This window comes from Gallinula chloropus (genome assembly GCF_964237585.1).
Source record: "Gallinula chloropus genome assembly, chromosome: 5".
NCBI classification, from domain to species: Eukaryota; Metazoa; Chordata; class Aves; order Gruiformes; family Rallidae; genus Gallinula; species Gallinula chloropus.
Window position 1 is genome coordinate 27,570,748 of NC_140090.1, and position 26,535 is coordinate 27,597,282.

The following is a 26,535-nucleotide window of genomic DNA, read 5'->3' on the forward strand; positions in this document are numbered from 1 at the left end:
CTTTTTTTTCCCAGGGAGCCCAGAACTGGACACAATACTCCAGGTGGGGCCTGACCAGGGCAGAGCAGAGGGGGAGGATCACCACACAGAAGCAATAGATCTCTGTTCTCCTAATCCCTTGCAGTTTTATGTGAGAAATATTTACTGGCTTTTTGAGCTTTTGGAGCCCCTGACATTCAAGTCAGACAACCTTTCAGCAAGATTGTGGAAAACAATTTATTTGGACAAATTTCCAAAGTGGACAATTTTAGTAAAACACAGGCATAAAATAAAACTAACTTGTACAGTGGGTCTTTGGGATACAAAGTAAAGAGTTTGAGGTGCCAATACCTGGCAATCACTGCTGCTTTCCTGGAAGAGCATGAATTCATAGCAAGAGCACCAATGGAAGCACTGAAACAACAAAAAAAAAAATCTCACCCAGCCAAACCACAACTTCATGTGGTCCTGGAAACAACTGTGTAAACACCAAGGGCCTGCATCACCCACATAGCGATAGCACCTTCATCAGTATATCCATAGGCCGCAAGTCAGAGACCCTGGCAGATCATGGCAGCCTTCCCCTTGACTTTGCTGGGCTGTGGATGAGGCCCTAATTCAGTACCTAGAACAGTTAGTGGGTTTCCCTAGGGCCCAGGTGCCTAACTCTGAGGTGGTCCTATAGAAATGGGATTCCCAGAGAGCTCAGTGGGAATTAGCTCGGCACATTTTGGGGAATAAAAAATAAAAACCCCACTAACTGGGCTCAGAGAGATTTTCCAGAATGGTATTTGAACCGTAACACAAGTCATCAGGTTATCCTTGAGGTTCCTGGTTTCACTGTAGGACCATGAGATCGGTAAGTGAAGGAGTGCAGTTACGTAGCTTCTTCCAGGGTTCCCCAACCCCCTTCCCCAGTGGCTGCTGTCCATCTCCCCTTCGGTCTGTGCCCAGCCTCCCTGTCCTGAATGAGGGTGTTGGAGCTTAGGGATGCTTCCACTCCAGCCCTGGGAAATCGGTGTCCCACCCCATGGCACCTGGGGCCAGACATGCTTCTACCCAGCTTGGGTGATGCCACGGGAGATACGAACCGAACTCACCAGCCATGACAATGATCCCCACTCAAAGCTTGCTGGAGTGTTGAAGGCTACACTTGAAGCACAGCGTTGGGTTGGGGCCACTGTGAGCTGGGAAGTGCTCAGCTGACGTATGAAGGAAAGAAGCTAATGAACAAAAAACAACCCTTGTGTCTAAAAAGAGCATAATCAGCCTTATGAGACCAGCTAGTCCTTAGTGGTGCAAAAATCCCTCATCCTGATTTTTTCATGCCAAAAGGTGGCGGGATGAGGTTGCTATTGGTGTTCTGGCAGCGTATCACTAGGTGTGCTTGTGTTTGCCTGCCATGGGGAAGGAGAGGCAGTCATGGGCAGGGAGGGAAGTTTGAGGCCAAGAGAGTAGAGAGGCGGATGTTGAAGCACAGGGAGAAGGAAGGGGACTATGCACTGCCAGGCTGTGGCACTACGACTATCTGCATAGATGCAATTCCTCGGGTTGGTCAAGAATACTGTGAATATTTTTTTTTTTTTTTTTTGGGTTTTGTTGTTTTTCATTTTTAGGTGAGACAGAAGCAGGCATGGCCGTGGCAGAAACCCACCCAGATGCTCAGTCAACAGCTATCTTCCTGGAGACAGTTTGGTAGAAGACGCCACGCAGCAGAGAGGAATAGTCCGGCACGCGGAAGAGGTGGCGCTCCCCGTAGGCCACATCGTAGTCTGCGCTCTTCCCCGTGACCAGCACACGGATGTTGGGCTCATTGGCTTGGCTGCCCACCGCCAGCACGTAGATCTCAATGCCAGCCTGCTGAGCTTCCTGCACAGCCCTCTCAATGGCCCTGGCAGTGATCCCTTGAGAGTTGCCATCAGAAAACACCAGCACCCTCTTCTTCGCCCTGGGGCGCGAGGACTGCTGGTACAGCGCGGTGACGTACCGCAGGGCAGCGTTGACGTCCGTGGCATCGTTAATAAACTCCATGTTGTCAATGGCTTTGGCGATGACCGTGTAGTTGTGCTGGAACTGAGCTTCCAGCTTCTGCTGGTTCCTGCCACTGTACTGGACCACTGAGAGACGCACGGAGTCGTCGGCGGGCTTGGTGGCCTCCAGGAACCGCTCCGCCAGCCGCTTCACGAACTTCTTGGTGGTCTCAAAGTTCTTGCTCCCCACGCTGGTGGAGCTGTCCACCAGCAGCGTGATGTCCGCCAGCCCGGTGAAGGTGACTGCAAGGGGAAAGGCCCAGGGCTCATTACACTGTGCTGCTCCTGCCTCTGCCATGACAAGTCGGTGAAGTCACCGGCTGTCACCAGGGCTTCCTGCCTTGCCAGGCTTGGGAAATCCCCACTCTCAGGGTGTTTGCTAGCTTGCTTTCCCCTACTCCAGTCCAGCCCTGTCCTACCTTTTACCCTGACATTCCTTCCTTTATTTGGTTGCACCCCCAGGTACTTATCTAGCTCAGATAATCTTGTGGCCTGTTGCTCCAACGTGGTGCTGCTGCTTGGGGACCCGCTTCGTCTCCCGAGGCTGGCTCCTTCCCAAGCGAGCTCAAGGACTGTACGTGCTCCTGACTCAGAGGGGCACCCCACTGGATTTCTCCCCACCCTCCCTTTTCAAGCACCTTTCTCAAGTACCCCTGCCACAGCACTGACTTCTGCTCACGCTCCTGCCACCACGCAGCAAATTGATCTCAGTACCTGCCTCAGCCAAAGCCTTCTGAGGACCAAAGTCTGGCACAGCCCCCCCCCCCTCTAAGTTTGGGGTGCCAGAAAAGCAACTGCCTGAGCTTCTTCCCTGGGTGCTTTGGGCTGGCATGTTGGGGACACTGCGAGCGTCTGACAAGGATTGCTCACTTCTCTGGCCCAGGAGCCTCCCTGTTGCAGGAGGTCTCCAAGCTACGCATTGGAGCATCCTAAAATCTCCCACTCCCACAGCACTCACAACCCTTCTGAGTGGCACGAGAAGTCAATACTCACTTGGGCAGGTGTAGTCCGGACATTTCTTCTCTGTTAAGAAAATTAGAAAGGGTAATGTCACCAGCTGGCCCAGGAAAACCATTTATCCTGTAGCTTCCCACTGAGCCATGGAATAGATGAGCTCACCTCTGTCACAGCCACACTGTGCAAGGTGCTGGGCAAAGGCTATAAATGGGCACCAGAAAGCACAGGGGTCCTTGGAAACTGCTGTGGACAGGGATGTCCTGCAGCACAAGAGGGCCTGGACCCAGCTGCAAAGTGCTCTGAGACACGGGATGTCCTTGTGCCTTATTTAATTAAACCTCAGGCACCATTCTCTCCCCTCAAGGCCTGCTGAAGAGCATGGTTGGGGGAAGGTAAGGGAAGGGAGAGCAGCCTGTGTCCCTCACCCTTCGGCTGAGGCGATCCCCACTGCCTGCCTTGTCACCTGCAGCCACAACCATCCACCCACCTTGGCAGACGTAAGAGGTGATGTTCTGCAAGAAGGTGTCATCCAGGAGCTCAGCATAGTTGTCCCTTTGAATGGACAGCCCTGGCCTGGTAGGTCTGCTTAAGCAAGCGATGTCATTCAGGTGATCAGGATTTGGAGGGTTCCGGAAGATGTCACCTATCCCAAGGGAAACCACCTGCAGGGAAGTCAGAGTCCATCACGGGGTGTGTGCATCATCTAATGCATGCCTAAACTTGAATGCCCATCACTTTGTGCATGCTTCTGGTGACGTGTCCCCCCCCCACCCTAGCCCCGGGTAGCAAAGGCATGGAGACCCCCAGAAAGCCTGCACCCCTCTGATGCACATCTGCTGTCTGGAGTTCCCAGCAGGCAGGGTACAAGCCCTGGGACCTTACCGGGGTGACATCGCACAGGGTGTTGAGTGGGGTAGGGTCCCGCAGGGTGTCAGAGCGCCCGTCCGTGATGACGATGGCGACACGCTTGTCAGAGGTGAACCTCCGCAGCAGGTTATCCTTGGTGAACTGCAGGGCTTCTCCAGTGAAGGTGCCCCCAGCTATCCATTTCAGGTTCTTGACGGCCCTGCAAGCAGAGACCCCAGTGAGCCTGCAAGCCCTTCCCCATGGACACTGAAGGAGCCCCTGGGATCACGCGCCTCTGATATGCTTGCAAGGCAGGATGAGATTCCTGCACAGAGCTTTGGGTGGGAAACCAGCAAACTCCTTGGCTACAGCAGCACTTACAAAGCCACCAACTGCTACCTTCCACTCAGCATCCCTGCAGCTGCAGGAGCTGCTGGCCTGCAGATGGAGGATGGGAGAGGAGTAGATGTCCCTGGGTCAGGTCTCTGCATGATGCACTGAGACCCCACAAACTCACTGTTTGAGTGCTCCGATGTTGTCTATGTTGGCATCTCCCATGGCCACCAGCTCCTGTGTGTTGCCATGGCTGTACTGAACAACACCCACACGGGACTCCCCAGCTTCAAACTGTTGGGAAAAACAGAAGCCAGTTCAGGTCAGATCCCCCAGGGAGCCCTGGGGAGCTCAGAAGTCCTGCAGCAGTTTGTACTGCTCCCTCCGTGGCAGGGACAAATTCAGTGACCCAGTCAGTGACACAAGACCCAGACCCAGGTTTCTCTCAACACAAGCCTTGGTGGATGGCTAGAAATAGGTCTTTTTTCAAAACTTCTGTTTCCCTTTTAACACCGTGGCTTTGCTGCTCCACCTCTAGCCTTCCTGCTTGTTACCTGCTCTTTGCCAGCCAAAAAAACCCATCCATGCCCACCCAAGTGTCCATCAGCAGGTCACTGTAGCTTCAACACCCTGAGTGCTGCAGATGTGCCTGGTTATACCTTAAGGAAAGGCTGGATCCCAAACATCCCTTCCAAGTCACAGAGGTAAATGAAATCTCCCACAAACACTGGGTTACCAGAGAGGACATCAAAGAGCAGGCACTCATGTCCCTCTTCAGACTGAAACACTCGCTACTGGGACAGCAACCTCGCTGTTTCAGGTTGCAAAGGTCCTTTTTGAGTATTATGCTTCACTGGTAACCTAAACCCAGGCTTGGGGGCAGGCAAGGGCTGACCATCAGGGAGCTGGGGGAGGTCGCAACACACCTCATGTTACCTACTCCAGGCACCTGACACGGTCATCAGGACAGAGAAAAGACCGAGAGACTGACTGATCAAGTGAACACCTTGTAAACCACCTGCTCTGGGGCACAGAGGAAGAGCTCACAGCCACCTCAGGACAGGTCCCTTTGCCCAGAAAGGGTGACACCACTGTTTTGGAACAGCAGACTGCTGTCTCCTCTCCATTGCTGTGAATCCAGGAGGAATCAGGACACACCCCAGTGAAGACTCTTTTAGAGTGGAGGTATCTCCCTGTTTTCCTGCTTGCGGTGAAAAATGAGTGTGCTGGCTGGGTGGAGACCTCACCTTCACACGCTCGTCCTTGCTCAGGCGGTCGATGACTTTGATGATGAAGTCCTTGGCAATCTGGAAGTTCTGCAGGCCGATGCTCTCCGAGCTGTCCAACACGAAGAGGAGGTCGACGGGACCACAGGTGCACTCTGCAGGGAGGCACGGGGGCAGAGGCACTCATGTTTTCACAGAATCACAGAATCACAGGGCTGGGAAGGGACCTCCAGAGCCCATCGGGTCCAACCCCCTGCCAAAGCAGCTCCCTGGCTCATATTGCACAGGTCAGTGTCCAGACGGGACTGGAGTATCTCCAGAGAAGGAGACTACACACCCCTGGGCAGCCTGTCCCAGGGCTCCCTCACCCTCACTAGGAAGAAGCTCTTCCCCAGATTGGTGTGGAACTCCCTGTGCTCCAACTTGAGGCCATCGCCCCTTGTCCTGTCCCCACAGACACTGAGAAGAGGCTGGCCCTGTGTTCCACCCTTCAGATATTGATAAACATTAATAAGGTCCCCCCTTAGTCTTCTTTTCTCCAGGCTGAACAGTCCCAGCTCACTCAGCCTTTCCTCATAGGGGAGATGCTCCAGGCCCTTCATCATATTCAGGTTTTCTACCCAAGCTGCCAGCTCCAGCAGCACCTTTCCCAGGGAGCCATCCCAGAGCCAGCAGCTGGTGCCTACCCTTGGTCCTGACCCTGGGGATGCCTGTGCTCTATCTACCCACAAAGCATGGTGTATGCAACTACAGCCCCGCTGGTGGAAGCAACTACTACAGCCCAGTGGTAGCTGCATGGGATGCTGGAGAGCCAGCTTACTAATTTCCCCATCTCCACTCTGCTCAGCGCTGCTTGTAGGACATGCCAGGTTTCCAAGCTGTGAGCGTGCCCTTAAAACACCCAGTAATTATCCCAAAGCCCTTTTCCTCACAAGTCTTCTCACTCTTTCTGTTCAACCAGCCCAGCAGGACAGAGGTGACAGCAGTGGGCTGGAGGAGGCTGAATCAGTTTGCTCCTCCCACCCCCACCACCACCACCACCACCCCCACACCCCCCCACCCCGGCTCTGTCTCATGTGCCCTTGGCTCTTCCTTCAAGCTTTTGGACTGCAGGCCCAATTCATTGGGGACACCATTAGAGGGGAGGGTGGGGGGGGGAACCAAAACCCAACGGCCCAGCACATTTCTTTGCAGGCCAGCACAGGATTTGGAATCACAGGGGTTGGAAGAGACCCCCAGAGCCCATCAGGTCCAACCCCCTGTGCCAAAGCAGCTCCCTAGGACAGGTCACACAGGTCGGCGTCCAGACAAGGCTGGAATATCTCCAGAGAAGGAGACTCCACACCCCCCTGAGCAGCCTATTAGGAGAACAGGAAGAAGGAGGACAGAGCTGGATCCACAGCTGATGTCCCTTTCAAAGGGCAGGGAAAACCCGCCTGCAGTTTGCTGGCATAGGGCACCTTGACAACAGGCTTCCAGCTGCAGGACCTGGCTGCAGCAGCCTCTGAACCCACCCAGCACCTCTGGGGAGAGCTCGCTGCCCTCCCCTGCCTTCCACATGCTCAGTCCACCCTGCCGGGCTCTCACTGCGTCTCCGCAGCAGCAGGCAAGGAGCAGGGAGAGGGAGGGGTGCATGCAAGGAGAAGGGCCAGCAAACTTTGCCAAGAAACACTCACCACAGCAAGCTGGAGGAGAAGGGAGAGAAAGAGAGAACATTAGAACTTGGGGCACACGGTGTTTCCACACGCGGGCAGGCTGCAGGTTTGTGTTTCTGCAAAGCCAAAGACAACTGGTCTGGACAATTTAGGCTGGTAGAGGTTTCCCTCTGGTTTGACATAGCCAGGTCTCCCTCCTGCCTTAGATCGCCCTGCGCCGGTGCAGCGGAGCTGTGTTTCCACACACACTGCTGTGTTCTTATTTCAATAACAATAAAAGCCAGAGCTGGAGGGATTAAGCAAATCACCAGAGCAGAGAGCTCAAACCCAGTTCCTTAAGTACCCTGTGCTCTTCCAGCACACCATTGATGTCCCCTGCTAGCCCCTACTGCTTGCTCCCCATGGCAGGACACCCCAGAACAGACCCCCTCTCCTTTCCCAAGGGGGTAAAAAAAAAGTCAGGCCTTGCTATTCAAGGAAATAAAAAAATATGAGGAATTATAAGATGACCCACATGAAGATCTGGCATGGCTTTGCTCCTTTTCCCCCTGAGGGGTAACAGAGCCATGGACACAGCAAACCAGGCTGCTGCGTGCACCAGTTGCGCAGCCGGCTCTGGAGGCTGAGCTAGAAGCCCCTGAGCCCAGAGAAGGGACAGCAATGCACAAAAGATTTGTCTTCCCACCTATCCCCCCCCACTCCCCAGCTTGCTGACTTAAATTGTGACTCATGGAAGGACCACGGTGCCCATGGTGTCCCTCCCTGGGGCCAGGGAAAATGCAGTCACCTCCCAGCTCAGCGAGGAGCTGGGCAGGGCAGGGGAACATACAGGGATACTCACAGCACATCTTCATGATGATGTCCAGGATTTCACACTCCTGAAAACAGAGGTAAGGAAATGTTTGAACAGTGAAGGCAGCTTCCTGGCTCCTGTGTGCTCTGTCCACCACCCCCCTTGCCCTTTGTGCCACTCCCCCATTCTGGAAAGGGACAATGTGCAAGTGGGATGGACTGGCAGGAAGGAAATCCAGCCAGTGAGACTCACTGGGACAGCGATGGGAGGCAGCCACCATCCACCCAGGAGCTCAAGGCTCCCCTAGAAGCCACCCCCACACCCAGGAGCCATTGGAGGGAGGGGAGCATAGACCAAGCAAGCAATGCCACGACCCAATCCCACTCACATCTGGTCCTGGAGGTCCCCCAGGTCCTGGTGGTCCCTGTCAAACAGAAGCGAGCAGTTACAAGAGCAGCCAGTCCCATCCATGAGCAGCACAGTCTAGAAACTCCTGGTTTCCTGGGTGCTGGTCCCTGTGCTGGCCTCTGTGCAGGGACATCTGCTTGCTTGCACAGTGCCCTGGGGCTGCATGGGGGTCAGGGGAGGGAGAACCACTTCCACACATGCCATGCCCACTGAGGTGGGAAGGCAAGTCTTGCTGCAGGCAGCCAGCACACCTTGTGTGACACAGCTTGGCAGAGCCCCACGGCACTTGGGGAGGGGATGGAGGTGGGACAGAGTCACTTGGAAGACACCTCTCCTGTAGCCTGCAGGCTAAGCTGAGGCAATGGCAGCACATGGCCACACAACATGACCTGAAACACCTTCAGGTTCAGGATGGCCACTCTGGAGGGCTGCCTGCCCTTCCAGAGCAGGCAGCCTTCATAGGAGACCTGCTTTTCCATGAGCAAAGTCCCTGTATGTTCTGCCCTGACTTGGGATGAGCAGGATTTCAGGACCAGGCTGCAGCAGCAGTTTTCCAAGCAGGGCCAAGCACAGCAAGTCCAGGACGAGCACCAGTGTCAGGAGCTCCATCATCCCAGCACGCTGTGCTCATCAGCCCAAACCCTGCCCAGGTCCCAACCTACCGGGCGGCCTTCAGGTCCCCTGTGACCCTTTGCTCCTTTGATGCCCCTGCGGCCGGGGGTTGGATTCTGGATTGAAAACAGAGACAAAACTCACACGTCTGCATGGGTCAGGGTACAGCACCTTCCCCTCTAGATGTCTGCTGAACCACAAAAACCATCTGCAGAGATGGCTGTACCCAAAGAAATTACTTAGGACACAGAGCATCTCCCTCCACAGGACAGTGGCGTGGTACATCTACACCCAAGCATACAAAACCTCATGGGACATGATTCCTGCCTCAACCTAACAGATGGGGAGGTTTGCCAGCCATAAGCTGCAGGACACAAACCAAACACCTGGAGATAGCTCCCCTTGCCATCAGACCTCACTCAGCAGCAAAGAGCACTTCACAGGGTTACAAAGTTTGATGGGCTCTGACCCTGAGACCCAGCCCAAAGCTCCCACGGTCACAGAGATGCTTACATCATTCCCGGGGTCTCCAGCTTCTCCTTCATCACCTTTAGGACCAACATAGCCTCTTGTTCCCTGAAAAACAGCACAGAAGAGAGCTGAGTGTGGGCATGCAGTGACCTTGCAAGAACTGGCTTGGGGAGGGGGGGGGTAGGGGGCGGAGTGAAGAGCAGCATATAGTACAGCACAGCACCACCAAATTGTGGTGCAACTAAGGGAAAGAGCTTTGTCTGTGGCTTTGCTATCCTAGCACCATCTAGCTCCCCCTGGGTGGCACTCCCAGCCCCAAACTCCAGCCCTGGGGGAGCACCAGAGAGCACTCAGCCCTGGCTGCTGCCCTTGGGTGTTGCTAGCAGTACACCACAGCAGAAGCATCCACTGCAGGGAGACACAGGTAAGAGGGAAAGAGGTGCTTTAGAGGCTGCTTCAGGGACCTCTTTGCACAGTGTGGCTGATGGAGAGGCTCTAGTAGCCAAATCACCGTCCAAGGCAACTTCTGTTGGGTGGATGAGGAAGCAGTACACTCACATTAACACCAGGGTTTCCTCTGTCTCCTGGCTGCCCCTGGGGACAGAGAAAAGAAAGCACGTTAGGTCGGACAAGCAGAAATACAGCGCTTGCAGTTTGGAGGCAGCACAAAAAAAAGCCTCCCAACTTACTGGGGAGCCTGGGAATCCAATCGTGCCATTCCCTGGAGGGCCATCCTCCCCCTGGACAGGAAGAGAGAAATATGTGAGAAGCTGACCCCTCCAGTACCACAGCAACAGGACCCTGCCCTCCTCAGACAGTTTATGCCCACAGCAAGACGCCTGTGCAACAAACACACAGCTGATGGGCTGGACACTGGGGCAGGGAAGCGAAAGGGCCACTGTGCCTATGTGTGGCCCCAAAATACAGCTTCCCTTGAGCCCACAGATGCAATGCATGTTCACAGGCAGGCTGCTTGCAAGTTCTCCCAGCGTCTTGTCTACATATGAATGTAATTCCTTTTCTCCCTGAGCAGGACCAGCCTGCCTGCCATGCATCCTTTCCACATGGCATGCAATGCCCCCAGACAAACAGCACTCACCCTTTCTCCCATCAGGCCAGGGTCTCCAGGCAGACCACGCGCTCCAGGAAATCCCTTTGGGCCCTGGAAGGAGAAGCAGTGGTCAAGCATGGTGTACCATCCTCTGAGCTGGGAAGGCGATGCCTTCTGAGGCAACCAGCTACCGTCAGAAGCCCATCACAGGAGGTGTTTTGCAATGCCAAGCCCACAGCTGGGCTTGGGATTCAGCTTGTTCCCTGCTCTGGGGATAGAACAGCCAGCAGATTCAGGGTGCTGCCCTTGGGGAACAGCTCCATTGGCTTCTGTGATGGGAAGCCACGTGGCTAATGGTGTGGCTACACCCCGTCCACAAAGTGACCTCTGAGAGGTGGGGAGAAAGGCAGCTGTAGCCTTGAGGATCCATGAAAAATGCTTCCATATGGCTGTCAGGAAGCGAGCACCCAAGTTTGTACCCACAACAGGCTCCCAAAGGCTGAAGGATTTGGGGACAGCCTCAACGGGCGGCATCTCCTGGTCTTCCCTTCCTTACCTCCCCTCAGAAGATGCATTGATGAAGCAGCACTGACCTCAACACCGCGGGGACCATCATCTCCCCTGTAGCCCTTGGGTCCTGGGAGTCCAGCCGCGCCCTAGGGAAACACAAAGAACTCTCACAACAGGGATTTTCTCCTGCCACTCCTGCCATGAAGGGCTGGTCCCTTCATTTTGTGATGTGGTGGGTGGGGGCATCTGCCTTGCACCCATCAGTGAGTCACGCCTGCCTTGGCCAGACTCGCAAGAAAGGACTTATTGATGGGCACGAACACAAGTGGGGAGATGCCTCAGGAGTTGCAGCTCCCTACGTTTCTTTACGCCCTGCAAAGCCCTGTCAGAGGCAGCCCTGGCCAGATCCCTGCTGAGCATGAGCCAAAGCAAGAAGCTCTCTGGCCAAGGTGTGACGCTGCAGCTGTGGGTTGAACACCATGTGCTTCCAGCGGCAGCCAGGCTGCAGGAGGGAATGTCTTCTGAGGCCCCACAAGCCCTCCCTCTGCTCCACACTTAGCAGCAGATGACCTGGTGAGGAAGAGGACCGGGGAGGCAGGGGCGGGGTTTTCCAGCAGCAAAGAACAGCTTGGTTGCACAGTGGCATCTCATCAGCTGTGACAGAGGTACCCCCAGGACAAAGAATAGCCCTCGGTGGAGCACGTCACCTTGAAGGTGACACAGACCTACTTCCAGAGAGGCCCTCCCCACCCCTCAGGGCTCGGAGACGTCTGGGTTGCAGCCGTGCTGACAGAGGCTCATTCGTGGCTCCAAGGAGCTTCTGTCCTCAGGAGGCTGCAGAGCCCTGGCAGCGTGTGCTGGAGCGGACTGGAGCTGTCACTCTGCCACATCCCATCTGGGCAGTGGCCGCTCGCTCCGTCAGCTGCAGGGCCAGCCAGAGACAAGGCAAGAGGAGCTGGGGTTTTTTTCCCCTCACAGAGCTCCAACAGATGTCCGAGGGAGCCCTTCCACTGCCTGCTTAGGGGCAACGGTCCCTCACCGGGTTCGTAACAATGGTGGAGATGGGTAGCGAGGGCAGGCAGCGACTGGGTAGCAATGCTCTAGCCCACAGATCCCAGCACTCAGCATCTGATGTGGAACCAGGTGTGCAGCTGGTCCCCAGGTGATGGAGATGGCAAAGGCGGGCAGAAGGCAAGTGTGGTGGGAGACCACAACAGCTGGGCAACGGGCCCCATCCCACATTGCTGCTGCAGTCTTGCCCAGCTCGGCTCCCAGCTTCCCAAAGCAGCTTGAGAGGGGATCTGATCAATGGTTATCAATATCTGAAGGGTGGGACACAGGGGACATGGCCAGCCTCTTCTCAGTGTCTGTGAGGACAGGACAAGGGGCGATGGCCTCAAGTTGGAGCACAGGGAGTTCCACACCAATCTGGGGAAGAACTTCTTCCCGATGAGGGTGAGGGAGCCCTGGGACAGGCTGCCCAGGGGGTGTGGAGTCTCCTTCTCTGGAGATATTCCAGCCCTGTCTGGATGCCGACCTGTGTGACCTATCCTAGGGACCCTGCTTTGGCAGGGGGTTGGACCCCATGGGCTCTGGGGGTCCCTTCCAACCCCTACAGCTCTGTGATCCTGGGTGATTCCTTCTGAGGGAAGGTGCACACGTGGGTGTGGGGAACTTAAAATCCCGCAGAGCACGAAGCTGCCCAGAGGCGCGTGACCTTATTTCTGCACAAAAGCCCAGAGGAGGAAAAGCTGTGAGGGAGGGAAAGGAACTCATGACTGCTCACACCAGCCAAAGCTGGATCCACAGCATGCTTGGCTCACACTGGCCTCGCATGTCCTTACTGTAGCACACAGTTCAAATCCCACATGGCCCTGGGGGGGGAGGGGGGGGGGGCGAGTTCATCGAGATGCAGGATTTGGGAGTCAGGAAATCTTTAGCAGCTCCCACTTTTCTAGGAGCCAGGAGAACCATAGGAGGGACAGGCATTAGCCTGGGGAAAAGGGTCCACCAAGCCTGCCCTGAGGATGGGGGAAAGGTTGTGCTGACCTTTTCTTCTCTCAGATGGAGAGCATTGAAAGGGAGCCACAGGCTAGCAGGAGCCCTTTCACCTTGCCAAAAGAAACACTGGTCCAGGAGACAGAGCTTGCAGATAACACGGCTTGAAAAACACTTGTGCTCGCCAGGGTCCTACTCTCCTGCCCAAGCCCAATTACACATCTATCTTTAATTTGGCCAAGGAAAAGCATTCCTCCTCAGCTCATGGAAAAAAAAACCCTCCTTGCTTTGCAACTGCGTGTGTGGAGTCTCCCTGGAGCTGTGGAGGCACTGTGCTAGTCCCTGGTCTGGGGAAACTTCAGGACTGCTTCTCTAGTGGTTCCCTCTCTGACAGGGGTTTGACTCGAGTTTGGTGCTGAGGAAGGGGAAACTGGTGTCCCATAGGGTTGGTGACAGCAGGGAGACTGTCCCTTGTCTTTTCTCCTCCTCCCCACCATGCTCACAGTGCTGCAGCCCCTGGGCTTGCATCAAAAGTCCACCTCAACTCTTCTTCTGCACAACCCTCCTCCTGCTATGAGCTTCCAATGAGCCTCTACCGCACAGAAAGCATCTCCAGCCCTTCCTCCTTCACTGCTCCAAGCCTTCATTGTCGATACACTCATCCAAAGAGCTGTCTTCCTACCACAGCCACCTCCCTGAAGGACACCTCTCACCACAACAGCGTCCAACAAGCTGGACACTACCAGATGCTCTTTAGTTGCAGCAGGAGCTCAGCTCTGCTGCAGACAAGATCTGGACAATCCTTCTGTGCAAATTTGGTGGATTAGCATGAGGCAGGCTTGAGGGAAGCCTGACCCCAGGAAAGCACAACCCTGGCACAAGCACATCCTCTCCCCAGGCTGCAGCATGGTGCAGGTTGCCATGAGGGTCACCCATGCTGGGGATAACGTGAGGACAACAGAAGCCCCTTCATCTGAGGGTCAGATTTCAAGTCCTTGTTTGGGCACCAGTGAGGGTGAGGGAGCCCTGGGACAGGCTGCCCAGGGGGTGTGGAGTCTCCATCTCTGGAGATATTCGAGCCCCGTCTGGACACCGACCTGTGCGACCTGTCCTAGGGAGCTGCTTTGGCAGGGGGTTGGACCCGATGGGCTCTGGGGGTCCCTTCCAACCCCTGTGATTCTGGGATCCATGGCTATCCTGTGCTCCTGATCATCAGGGCTCTTCAACACTTGGTCAACCACAAAGGAGCTCAAAAGCTGTCTCATCTTTGACCACACACTGACCTTCATGCTTCACCCTCTGTGGAAGCCTTGCTCTGCCAGTGTAAGAACGTTTATCTCTGTAGCTCCCTGTATCTCAGGCTCTATTGAAACTCTGATAGCGTGGGTAGGAGGAGAGCTATCCCACAGAACTCCAGCCATGGGTGACATCAAAGCAACTTGCCTAGCTGCAAAGACCCTGTTGACCATTGCAATCGGTGCTGTGGCCATGGAGGATCCACCCAGCAACATCACCAGATCCAGAGTTCAGCTAGGAGCTGGGTACATCTTTGGGAAGAGCATTTAACTGTGCAGGGAACAGGAGCCTTCCTCAAGCAGGAGGTAGCCAGCTCTGCTCTCCAGAAAGCCCGGTGGAGCTGAGACCTGTTTCTTGAGGCACACAAGGACAAGTAGACCCCAGAGGAGGAGGACCACACCTTGCAGCAAGCAGAGGAACACTGGCTTTGGGACACACCATCTCTGCAGATGCCAAGGGTGTCAGAATACCAACTGAGGCCCCATCAGGCTGTCCTCCCTGACACAACACATTGCATTGACTCCCTTGACCGAGGTAGCAGTGCCTGGCCCCAAGCCTGGACCCTTTGTGTGTTGCTCCATCTTGCACTTGCCAGTTTCCAAATGGGTCTGGTGTGTTGACATCTATTTCCATGGGATTGGGAAACAGCATGGGGGTTGCTCTGTCCACAGCCCAGCAACCAAGTCTTCATTTTTCCAGCCCTGCCCGTATTCTGGGTTCTCCCAGAAATCCCTGCTCCTCTTCACCAGCTTTGCTACCCAGTCTGGAAGATGCTGAGAATTTGCCCCATGATGCCATAACATCAGCTAAGCCTCCAACCCCACTCTCCCCACTGCCCCAACTGCTTCCACCTGGGATGCAGAAGGTGAATCCAAGCTCTTACCGGGTCGCCAGGTGGTCCGAGGGGTCCTTCCCGCCCTTGGTCACCAGGGGGTCCAGGCTCTCCCTGAAAACACACACAGAGGCCATGAGGAACTGAAAGAGGGACAGACAAAGGGTGCCAAGGGCCCTGTGCGTGGTGGGGAGCAGGGATGGGCACTGCTAGCACATGCTGGGTAGAAAGCCAGTCACCCAAATGGGGAGGTTTGAGGCAGATTCAGGACTTGGGTAGGAAACTATCAGAGGTATGGGGACCTTGAAACCAAGAAAACAGCCCTAACAGGAAGGCCTTCTGAGGGTGGGAGCACTTTGCCAGAACAGCAAATGCCTGAGGAGGTCCTTCCTTCAAGGCTTCTGCAGATACACAGCCCTGCCCCAGCCCCAAAACCACATAGTGGCCTTTGCAGCCACCCTTTGCCACCATGGCTGCTCTCCTAGGGCAGCTCCTGCCCCAGGTGGCCTGCATGGAGAGGGGCTGCTGTCTCCATGCATGGAGACTCCAGGCTAGCAACCTCCTTCCTCTACCACCTCTTCCGCCAGTCTGCCCTCCTCACAGGCCTGAGGGTCATTCCCAAGGGAATGAGCTGGCACTGGGGAAGGATGCCCTCACCTCTCCTTGCTGTCAGATCAGAGAACTGATAGACCAGGAGAGCCCTAGAAAATAGAGCCCAAGTGATTATGCACCCCAACAGCTCCTATGGAGCCCAAGGGCTGGGCATGGCTCAGTTCTACTTTCACTTAACCAGTGTGGGAGGGTACAGCCTTCCACCAGTCCAGCAGAGCTGCAACCCAACACGGCAATGGAGCCTCACCCCTCCTCACAGGGCTGCAGGGCAGCTAAGCATGGAGCTTTGCACCTTACAGCTAAGGCATGCCCTAGAGAGTTTGGCCCATGCAAGCCTTGTGAAGTTCAGCAAGGACAAGTGCAAGGTCTGGCACCTGGGTCAGGACAATGCTTGCTGCCAACACAGGCCAGGGATGATGGGATAGAAAGCAGCCCTGTGGGAAAGGATTTGGGGTACTGATGGATGCAAAGCCAGGCACTTGCAGCCCAGAAGGCTGATGGCATCCTGGGCTGCATTACCAGAAGTGTGGCCAGCAGATCAACAGAGGGGATTCTGCACCTCTGTCCTGCTCTGGTGAGACCCCCTGCAGCGCTGTGTCCAGCTCTGGGGCCCTCAGCACAGGGAGGACATGGACCTCTTGGAGCAGCTCCAGAGGAGGCCACGGGGATGCTCGGAGTGCTGGAGCTCCTCTCCTACAAAGCCAGGCTGGGAGAGCTGGGCTGGTGCAGCCTGGAGAAGAGAAGGCTCAGGGAGACCTCCGAGCCCCTTCCAGTCCCTGAAGGGCCCTACAGGAAAGCTGGGCAGGACTGTTTGTAAGGGCAGGGAGCAATGGGACGAGGGGAGATGGTTTAAACTAGAGCAGGACAGGTTAAGATGAAACATGGGGAAGAAGCTCTTCCCTCTGAGGGTGGTGAGACCCTGGCACAGGATGTCCAGAGAGGTGGGGGAGGCCCCATCCCTGGAGACATCCAAGGTCAGGGTGGATGAAGCTCTGAGCAACCTGCTCCAGGTAAAGGTGTCTCTACTTGGTGCAGGGGTGGGACTGGGTGGCCTTTGAAGGTCCCTGCCAACCCAATGCATCCCATGACTCCATGACTGAGAGCTGCAGGACAAGTGTCTGTGCATGAGGTGCTGCTCTGCCTGCAGCCCCGGATGCAGGGCCAGGCAGCCCCCAGCCCGCAGGGAAGGGAGACGCTCAGGAAACTTCCCAGGTCAGTCCCACCTGTCTCACAGCTTTCATGAAGGCAGTTGAAAGCTCGGAGACCTAAAGCTGTTGTTTGCAAGGCTCGAAGCTTCCAGATGCCTCAGCCAAACAGTAAACACAAAGCACAGCTTCCAAAGGGCCCCGAGCGCCGGCGGAGGCGTTTCTGGCGAGGCTACGCTGCCTCGTGCTTGGACTGAAGCTTGGGAGGAAGCAGCCCGTTGCCTGCTGAACAAGTTAACCGGGGGAACGCTGGCATGCCTCCCTCTCCCGCGCACATCTGCCCCGCACACCCCGTGCGGCAGCGCTCCCGCTCCCCCAGCGGTAAACAGGAAAGGGAAGGCAGCCCCCTGCCAAGCTGCTCCCTTCCCAGGGCGGGGCTCCGTGTCCCACCCTCCCCTCCCGAGCCGGCGGTGGGTACTGGCTGTCCTCACCGCGGGGGCAGGGGAGCACGGCACGGCGCGGCTGCCTAGCAGTGCCAGGATGCAGCCAGCCACCCGCTGGGATGGTGCTGCCGTGGCTCCTGCAGCCCCCACCCTTAGGCAGCGGCACCCCACATCCCTCCTTGGCACCTCTGCCGCTTGCCACATGTTTGTCCTGGCCTGCCCAGGGCTCCCATCCGTGCCCGTCTCCTCCCACCCTCACGCTTGGTGACTCACCCCCCAAGTACAGTGAAAAATACTTTCCTAGTGACTCCTGCCCAAAAGGAGGGGTGCTTCTCCTCCCATCCCACCCAGGCACAATGCCCTGTGCCCTCCTTCCCCACACAGCCCCCAGAGAGGACGTGTGGCCTCTTCGTTCCTGCTCTTCACCAAGCAGTCGTGCAGCCATGAAGCAAGGGCTGACCGCTCTCCCCTCCTCCAGGCTGGCTGGGCATGCTCTCCTCTGGGTTTTGGCTGTTTGGTGCCTTGCTGGCAACATAAAGGGATGAGTTCTGGGGCTCAATGGAGGGTTTTCCCTACTCCCCAAGCCAACAGGTAAAGGCACTGAGGTCCCTTGCTGGCCTGCAACTGGTGGAGCTAGCCACGGGGCACCCATTCCCAACCCCCAGCTGCAAAGCATGACCTCATTGGCAAGCAGACACCAAAAGCTGCCCCCCAGATGCAATTACCAGCTCTCCTCTTGGTCCACGGTCGCCCGGTGAGCCCGGGGGGCCTCTTTCTCCATTGCCACCCTGCAAGGAGATGGTGGGAACACAAAGTCAGGACCTGCTCTGAGCAGGAGCGAACCCCTCCCTCACTGCCCACCTCTAAGCAGCCTCACCCCAGCCCTCCTCTTCCTCCTCCTCCTCCTCCACAGGGTACCAGCCCCTGCCCGTGCCCTGCCAGTACAGCACCATCACTTACCCGTTCTCCAGGAGGACCATCCACACCTGGGGAACCCTGGGGAGAAGTAATCAGGGTGGTCAGGTGGTGGGGATGGTCAGCAGGTACGCATGCATGGGGGCATCACAGGCATAGGACTCACCTCATCGCCCGTCTCTCCTGCCGGCCCCGGCTCACCCCGGTTTCCAGGTGCACCCTGCACGAGCAAGCCACAGGGGAGAGAACAAGACAAGTCAGCAGGGTTTGGGGCAAAGCCCTGCGTGCTTGCAGGGCCTGGGGCGAGCTCTGCTTCAAAGCCAAGGCCGGAGCAGGGGGCCTCTCCTGCTCGCGAAGGGCAGAGGGTGCTCCACACCCACCTTCTCTCCAGGACTGCCAGGGATTCCTTCTCGTCCAGGTTTTCCATCGTCCCCAGGTTCCCCCTTCACAATGACACAAGGCACCATCAAGACCCCATCCATTGCTCAGCGGTGGATTTCAGCTCTCCCAGCACCAAGGCTGTCAGGAGCTCTACTGCACCCCACGCCCTTTTTTGGGCTGTGGTCTCTCCCCTCATGGAGCTCCCCATCCCCAGCAGATCCTCCCCTCCCACCCACCCAGCGTGAGCCACTTTCTCACAGCAGCCCCCCGAACCCTCATTATCTCAGAGATGCTTATGCCAGGCTTGTGGCCACGCCCTAACCTGGGGCACGCTGGGAGTCACACCAGCCTGATTTTATGGTGGGTGATGGGCAGGCATCAATGGATGCCATCAATGGATGCCATCACCACCACACCCTCTTACAAGAGAGGGGTCCCAGCTCCCCTCCTTCCATGTGGGGCTGGGCAAAGCGACTCACCTTTCCTCCCTTGGCTCCATAAGGACCAGGATCTCCCTTTGGTCCAGGTGGGCCTTGAGCTCCCTGTTTAAAATAAAGGCAGCGTCACTGAAAACCAAGCTGGTGTCACCATGTGGGGAAGACGTGGGGCACAGAGGAGGAAGCATCCCAGCAGGCTGGCCTGCAGCTCCCTGGTGGGATGGGCAGGAGGGACAAGCACTCAGGAGCAATGCAGGGAAGGCACAGTATCTCTTGCACCATGGAGACGCACAAGTAGTGCCATGGCCACGCTGCTGAAGCCCTGCACAACCGAGCGTGCCTCTGCAGCTCAGAGGGAAGCAGCAGAGAGAACAGGTGGTGTTTGGGCTGCTGCAGCTGGACCATCTGGATACTGGTGGCACCGTGGATGTGTCACCCTGGGAGCGTGGAAGCAAGCAGGGAAACTGGAGCAGTGCAACGTCAGAATAACATGTTCCAAAGCCCTCCCAAGACCCCAACATGGCCAGTCCCAGCAGGCTAGAATTGGTAAAGCCCAGGCTTGCCTGGCTGGTACCAAGCTCCTCTTTGCCTGAGCTTAACATCCTCCAGCCAAACACAGGGTGCAGCTGCTCTGGCAGCCTCATGCTACGAGGGACAGCTCCCAGGTGAGGACTAAGCAGACTGCTCCACGCCCCCCCACCCCCCAGGACACCCTGAAGGTGCCAGTCCCAGGATGAGCATTGCGTGTCCAGAGGCTTCTTTCCAAGCGTAGTGACTCCCTCCCACAGTTCCTTTTCGGGGGGGGGGGGGGGGGAGGGGGGCGGGAAGGGGAAGGCGAGGGGGGGGAAAGGAGTGGGGAGGGGTAAGTCCCCATTCCCATGTGCCATCATGGCAGACTTGCTGTGCCAGTTCATCCGCATACAAGGGGCAACCACGGGGTACGTACGTCAAATCCAGGTGAGCCTTTGCAGCCAGGTAACCCAGGGTATCCAGCTTCACCCTGTCAGACAAAGCAGGGGTCTCCCTGAGCAGTGCCCATGGAAAGACCCCCATCCATCATCCCAAAGCGCTGAAAGGGATGTCCCAAAACCCTGTCCCTGGCTGGCAGGTGGACAGCCATTGCAGGGAGGGAGACCCACTGCCCCAATGTGGGACACTGGCTTCATTCCCAGCCCCCAGAACGGGTTTTGGAGGTCCTCAGGCTAAGCAAAGTGCCCAGGAGTGGAGACCTACCTTCATGCCATCGATGCCATCGATTCCACGCTTGCCCTTCTCACCCTGAAATGAAGAATAGGGGCCATGAAGAAGTGATTTTCAAAGACCCTTCTCTCCCAGTCCTCAACCAGAACAAATAAATGGTGCAAAAGTAGAGACTGACCTTGGCTCCTTTGGGTCCTCTTGAGCCCTGCAAAGGAAGGGAGGGAGAAGTTAGGCCCTTGTACAGAGCAGCTCCTTCCCCCCACCACGCTGTGGACCCCACATCAGCTTGGTCTGAGGGTCCAGGGGCATTCACCATGCCTCTACATACCACCAGTCCCCAGTCTCTCCCCTACTTCATGATGCTTGTCTGAACACTGAAGGTGCCTCAGCTGCAAACCAGCTGATCCTGTTGGATCCCTGCTCCCAGCGTGGGAGGCACCATGAGGAGAGATGGATGTGCAGCCACATACCAGACCCCAACACCACACATCTGCAGGGGCAGCCCTGGGTAGCCAAACAGGGGGATGCAGAGACCTCCCCCCAGCATCCTCGCCATCCTCACCTTTTCTCCACGACCTCCTTTGTCACCCTGGAGATGAAAGGAGAGAGAAAAATGGGCAAATGAAAACACCTGCAGCACAAAGCCTGGGCCCAGCCTTGAAACCATGCCCATGACCCTTCAGCCCCACATACCTTCATTCCTTGGTAGCCAACAGGTCCCATGTCGCCTGGTCTGCCCTAGGGAACAGAAACAGGATTCTACAGAGGCAGATGCTATCACCATAGGGCAGCCTTCCCCCAAGGTGTCAGGCCCCATCCACCATATACTCCCCACAGCAGGCTGTCCCATAACTCTGCTCCTTGTTTGCCTAGTCTGGGAGCATGGGATCATTGTGGAGGGCAGAGAGGACCTGACTTCACCCTCCACCGACTCCAGCCCTTCCCTGGAGGTGAGGGAAGCTGGGCACTTGGGGACACATCATCTTGGATGAAAGGGAAGAACAAAAAACCCTTAGGAAGGGGGGAAAAAATAGATGACATGGGATTTCCAGATTGGGAATGGACAGGATGAGTAACTGCACACTCACGTGTGTGGGGGAGAAACACACTTCCCAAAATTAAGTGTACCTAGTAATAGAGGAGAAGGAGGGGAGGGGGGAAATAGTTTCCTCATGCTATTAGCTTATTATTTACCAGAGGTCTCCCTGTAACACTGCTGCACTTGTTGTGTCAGAGGAGCCCAGAGTCCACCCCTGGGCTGGCATACATGAGTCAGAGATGTGTCCTCCAGGAGGAACAGCTATTTTGGGTGAGGAACAAGGAAGCCTTGTGGCAAGAGAGGAGGGGGCCACCCTACTGCCTACCAGGAGCCACGGCTCAGCAGGGTGGCTGGGGAGGGGGACAGCTGGCCATGGTCCCACTGACTACCCCATGGAAACACAGTGATGCAGGGGCAAGGGCTGGTGAGGATGTTCCCAGGAGGTCTGGCCAAAAGCAGCCAAAAACCAGCCCCTACACAGAGTTACCAGGGCTGGTCCTTTACTTACTGGATCTCCAGCCTCTCCTTTCTGGCCGGGAAGACCTGGCTTGCCTCTTTCTCCCTGCAATACAGAACAGAAATAAAGTTAGCTTGTCATCCCCAGGAACAGAACGATGACCTGTTGAAAGGAGAGCAGGGAGGGTGGTAGCAGCAACGCTCCATGGACCTGGGGAGTGGATGATGCTGGCTGCATGGGAGCGTGGCACAGGCCCTCATCCACCTCTCCACAGGGCAGCACTGGGGTACCGAGGACCAGTCTCTGAGCAGCCCCAGTAATCCTATCCACCACCCCAGTCCCACAGCATGGCCACAGTCAGTCTCATACCTCACTGCCCGGGTCACCAGGAGGTCCAGGGAGCCCTCGGGGAGGCTGCAGGAGAGAGGTGTGAGTTAGACTGGTAACTGAGGCACAGCCTGGGGCCACAGGATGGTAATGGGGGTCTCCAGTGCAAGACTCACCTGGCACTCAAAAGAGCAGCACTGCCCAGAGAGAAGGAGAAAACAGTATTAGAGGCAACAGGCAGCAGCAGGGCCAGGCTGCACCCTGTGCCAGGGGGCTCCCCAGGCTGGCAGGGGCCAAGGAGCGGCTGCCTGTGGGGCAGGACCGTGCCAACGAGCCCCCAACTTGGCTGTGGGTGACCCACAGGGTCAGGGACAGGATCAGGGTGGGGGTGACGCAGGGCTCTGGGGGACACTCACCGATTGCTCTGTGTTAGCTTTCTGCAAGACAAGAAGGGAGAGAGAGAGGGTTTGAGAAGGATGGATCGGGCTGGGGAGGGGGCTGGCTGGGGAGGGGGCCTGGCTGTGCTCACAATCATGTCAATGATGGTGTTGATGGTTTCCTCCACGTCGAACTCCCGGGTGGGCTTCAGGCTGGTGGCAGTGAAGTTGCGGCGGTACGTGTGGTCTGTGGCGATGATGTTGAGCCGCTGGTCCTGGGGTTGGGGAGGGCAAAGTGAGACCTGCGGGCACTGGTGCAGGACCCACCCCCCAGAGACCACCCTGGGGACCCGCACCCCCCTTCCAGGCAGGGCTCTGAGGGGCACTCAGGCTCCTCTGCCATGCAGGGGGGTCCTGTGGTTTCACCTCAGGATGCTTGCAGGGAGCATCCCTGCTATGAGGACCCTACCAGGTGGTGGGGGGAGATGGCGACGGAGAACACTTTGATCCCCAAATGTTTGGCTTCATTGGCAGCATCATCCAGGCCTCCACAGGGCTCCTTGTACCCTTCCAAGGGGTGTCCATCGGTCACCACAATCAGGTATTTATTCTCCTTGTGATGGGAGCCACTGCAAGGGGTTAAATGCAGGACTGAGCAGATTTAAGTGGCAAAGAGTGGCTTGGGCACCTCTGGATGCTCAAACCAGGCAGTGCCCCAGCCTGTGGTCAGGGCACACAGCATCCCACAGCACTAGCAACCTGCCACCCCGTGCCTAGGTGGCCTCCTCTTCCACCCTGGGGGACAGCTCTGCACGATGCACAGGGGACATCCTAACCCCATAGCTCCCACCCTCTGCCCACCGCAGCCGTCCCACCAGCATCGCCCTCCCCAGCCACACTGCCTGACCCGATGAGCAGCTCCTCGATGCCCCGCTTGATGGCGCAGTCGGTGTAGGTGCCCTTCCCGATGTAATTCACGTCGGAGACGCGGTTCTTCAGCTCGTTCCTGCCGCTGGGCATGGCGGTGAGGCTCTTGATGAGCACCACCTCGTCGCTGTAGTGCAACGCCCCAGCATTCCACACCAGGTTGCGGTCGCAGCGATAGTACCTGCACGGACACAGCAGGACACATGCTTTCAGCACCTTGCGCCACACCCTACTGCCACGGAACCACAGACTGGTTTGGATTGGCAGGGATATCTGGAGATCCCCCAGTCCCACCCCCCTCCACCAAAAGCAGGGTACCCTCAAGCAGGCTGCACAGGACAGTGCCCAGGATTATGGGGTCTGAATGTCTCCAGAGATGGAGACTCCCCAACCTCTCTGGGCAGCCTGGCCCAGAGCTCTGCCACCTCCACCAGCCCAGCACGCAAACCATGAGCCCTCTCCCAAACACGACAGGGCTGACTGGGGCTCCCTGTGAGGCCGGGATGTGCCCAGCCACAGGAGCAGGGTGGTTTGTTCAGAGGGTGGAAGGGCAAAGGGGTGCAGCTGGTGGGTGTCTGCAGGGGTCGGGCAGTTTGGCAGGGAGCCTTCCTGAAGAGGTGCCAGGCTGCAGTGGTCCAAGCCTAGCTGGCAGTGCTAAGTCAGGCAGCCAGGGGAGCTACCAAGTAGCACACACAGGACACTGGATGTGTTAAAACCAGAGAGGGATGCCTCCTCCTTCCAAAGGATGCCCCAATTCGGAGATGGACGAGTGTGTGTGTTGGGAGTCCCGTCCTGTGCACTGGCACTGCCTGGACTAGTGATTCCCTGGGATGGAGACGTCATATCCACCTGTGCCCCAGCAAGGGGCTTTGCTGGGGCTGATCCCAAAGGGATGGGGATGGACAGCTCGCTGGCTTCCCCCCCCTCAAGCTCATCCTCTCTCTGCCCAGAAGGACCTATCCCAAAGCCACCAGAGCATCGCCCACTGCTGTCCCCTCCACCCCAGCAGCATGGCATGCATGGTGGTGGCTCACAGAGTCAGAGCAGGTAGAGAGTGGCAGTGTGGGCATAGGGATGCTCAGGAGATCCATCTGTCTGTCTGTATGCAGCACAGGCTCTGGATGCTGACTCATGCTGCATTGATGGAAACCTGGCTGGTTGTTCCCAAGCACGAGCCTCCTGGTCACTTGCTGCCTTGTACCAGCAGGTGATGGCACCTTGTGCAGCACCAGGACATCTCCACGGTGTTCTTCAGGCATCAGCACACATCTCCTGCTGTCCCAAGGGATTCAGCAAGACCCACCTGCCTCCACTCCTTGGAGTGCACAGGAGGCCTTGGAGTGCACAGGAGCAAGCCATGGCCTTTGCCTGCAGCCCTTCCCAGCATACCCCCCCCCACACACCACAAGATCTGGGCATTTTTGGGCATCCCCAGGTGAATTCACCCTGGGAAAGCCAGGGTCAGCCCAGGTGGGTGAGGAAATGGAAGATAAAGGGCTGGGTGGAGTGGGTATAGGGCATCCAAAGCTGGGTTCAGTGCTGCAGGCTGTCTGGGGGTATGGTAGTTGCAAGGGGGGGTGCTGGGATTGACATCAGGGGTGCCCTGCTGCTGGCACCTGAGCATCCCATGGCATGGGGCTCAGCATTGCTTTGGCACTACATAACAACCCAGCCAACCTGAGTTGGGAGGCTGCAGTGCCATGTCTGATGTCCCAGGAAGCCCCTGTTAAAGGGATGCTGCTGCTCTCTGTACAGGCAGAGGAAAAACAGGGGGTGGCCACAGCCCGGGAGAGGGAGGAGACACTCCCACCACCCTCCACAGCATCCTTGCTCTCTTCCTCTCCCTCTGGAGGCAGACACACAGTGTGGTCCGAGCATCCCACCCAGCACCAGGACCCTACAGCAGCCTGGACAAAACCCCTGGGAGATGTACCTGCTTGTCAGCTTATCAATGAACCGGTTGGTGAAGTCTTTCACTTGTGCAACCAGGTCCCCAAAGGGCTTCACCCTCAGGGCAACGCTCTCTGAGGTGTCCAGGACGAAGAACAGGTCCACGGGGCAGTCTGAGGAGAAGCGGATCCAGCATGCTCAAGGGGGGTGAGGCTGCAGCTGCACATCATTCCCCCCAAACCCAGCCCGGGCTCCCCATGCCACTGGCATCACACCTGCAGCCCACCTCCCCTCCTGCCCTCCCAGAAGCCGAGCTCAGGGCACTGCTTCAGCCTCCTAACCCATCATGTGGGCACACGGGCACACAAGGGGGGCTGCTCCCTTCTCTTTCAGCATCCAGGGCTCAATAGAGCCAGCACAGTTCCAGAAACTGTTGGCTGAGGAGCATTTAGCAGTTTTCCACATCGATGTTAAGATGCAGACATGTCTTAAGAGCATCCCCAACTCTCAGAACACAGCGTGCTGCCGCAGCAGCCTCTCAAGCAAAGCCCAGAGGTGATGGCAGCTAAGAGAATTTACAGAATCACAGGGGTTGGAAGGGACCTCCAGAGCCCATTGGGTCCAACCCCCTGCTGAAGCAGCTCCCTAGTTCATGTTGCACAGGTCAGCATCCAGATGGGTCTTGAATATCTCCACAGAAGGAGACTCCACAACCCCCTGGGCAGCCTGTCCCAGGGCTCCTACACCCTCACCAGGAAGAAGTTCTTCCCCAGATTGGGGCGGAACTCCCTGTGCTCCAACTTGCAGCCATCGCCCCTTGTCCTGTCTCCACAGACCATAGATCAGGTTTAAGTGGATACAGATAACAGCTAAGCCAGAATTCGATGGGTTTGTGACACAGGCACCAGCACGGGGGAGATCAAAGGCATCACATTCCTCAAACCCGAAACCTTTTGGAAAGCTAAACCAGTACCCTCTGTTATCCCCTTCCCGCTGCAGCCCAGTGTGGTACTGGTGGCACCCGACAAGGCAGAGCCGAGGAGAAAGAACCACGGAAATAAAACACCCCGGCGTTAGAAGCGGGTCCCAGACCCTCTAATCCTGCGCTGCTCTTCCCCTAAATCATCCCAACAACGCCACGGAGGTGCCCGGCCAGGAGGGGAACAGCAGCCGGATTTCTCCGCCGGTCCCAGGGAGGAAAAGTTAAAAACCCAAAAAAATCCACCACACACAGCCCCCCCTCCAAAAAAAAAGCCCACCCCGGTAAGGAGCCCGGGCTTACCTTCTGCGTTGGCGACACGGGTGGTGATTTCGTAGCGCTGGGCCCATGAGCCCCCTCCGAGAAAGACCGGGAGCGACAGAATGAGCACAAACCCTCCTGGCCCCAT

General features: G+C 56.9%; 1 protein-coding gene across 1 annotated transcript; it reads right to left on the minus strand.

Annotated features, from left to right (window-relative positions):
* Window positions 1-198: 198 nt before the first annotated feature.
* Window positions 199-26,535, minus strand: COL6A1 (collagen type VI alpha 1 chain; the record flags this gene model as incomplete). The annotated part of the gene is made up of 35 exons (XM_084264553.1): window positions 199-2,252; window positions 3,003-3,032; window positions 3,454-3,628; window positions 3,849-4,032; window positions 4,330-4,439; window positions 5,393-5,526; window positions 7,048-7,056; window positions 7,868-7,904; window positions 8,208-8,243; window positions 8,890-8,955; window positions 9,353-9,415; window positions 9,869-9,904; window positions 10,000-10,050; window positions 10,410-10,472; window positions 10,955-11,017; window positions 15,049-15,111; window positions 17,923-17,985; window positions 18,158-18,193; window positions 18,279-18,332; window positions 18,493-18,555; window positions 18,973-19,035; window positions 19,877-19,930; window positions 20,164-20,208; window positions 20,309-20,335; window positions 20,693-20,719; window positions 20,824-20,868; window positions 21,678-21,731; window positions 21,996-22,040; window positions 22,130-22,150; window positions 22,370-22,390; window positions 22,483-22,605; window positions 22,800-22,959; window positions 23,238-23,438; window positions 25,191-25,320; window positions 26,430-26,535. The coding sequence occupies 35 exons, from the start codon at window positions 26,533-26,535 to the stop codon at window positions 1,642-1,644; spliced, it is 3,069 nt and encodes a 1,022-aa protein (XP_084120679.1). The 3' UTR covers window positions 199-1,641.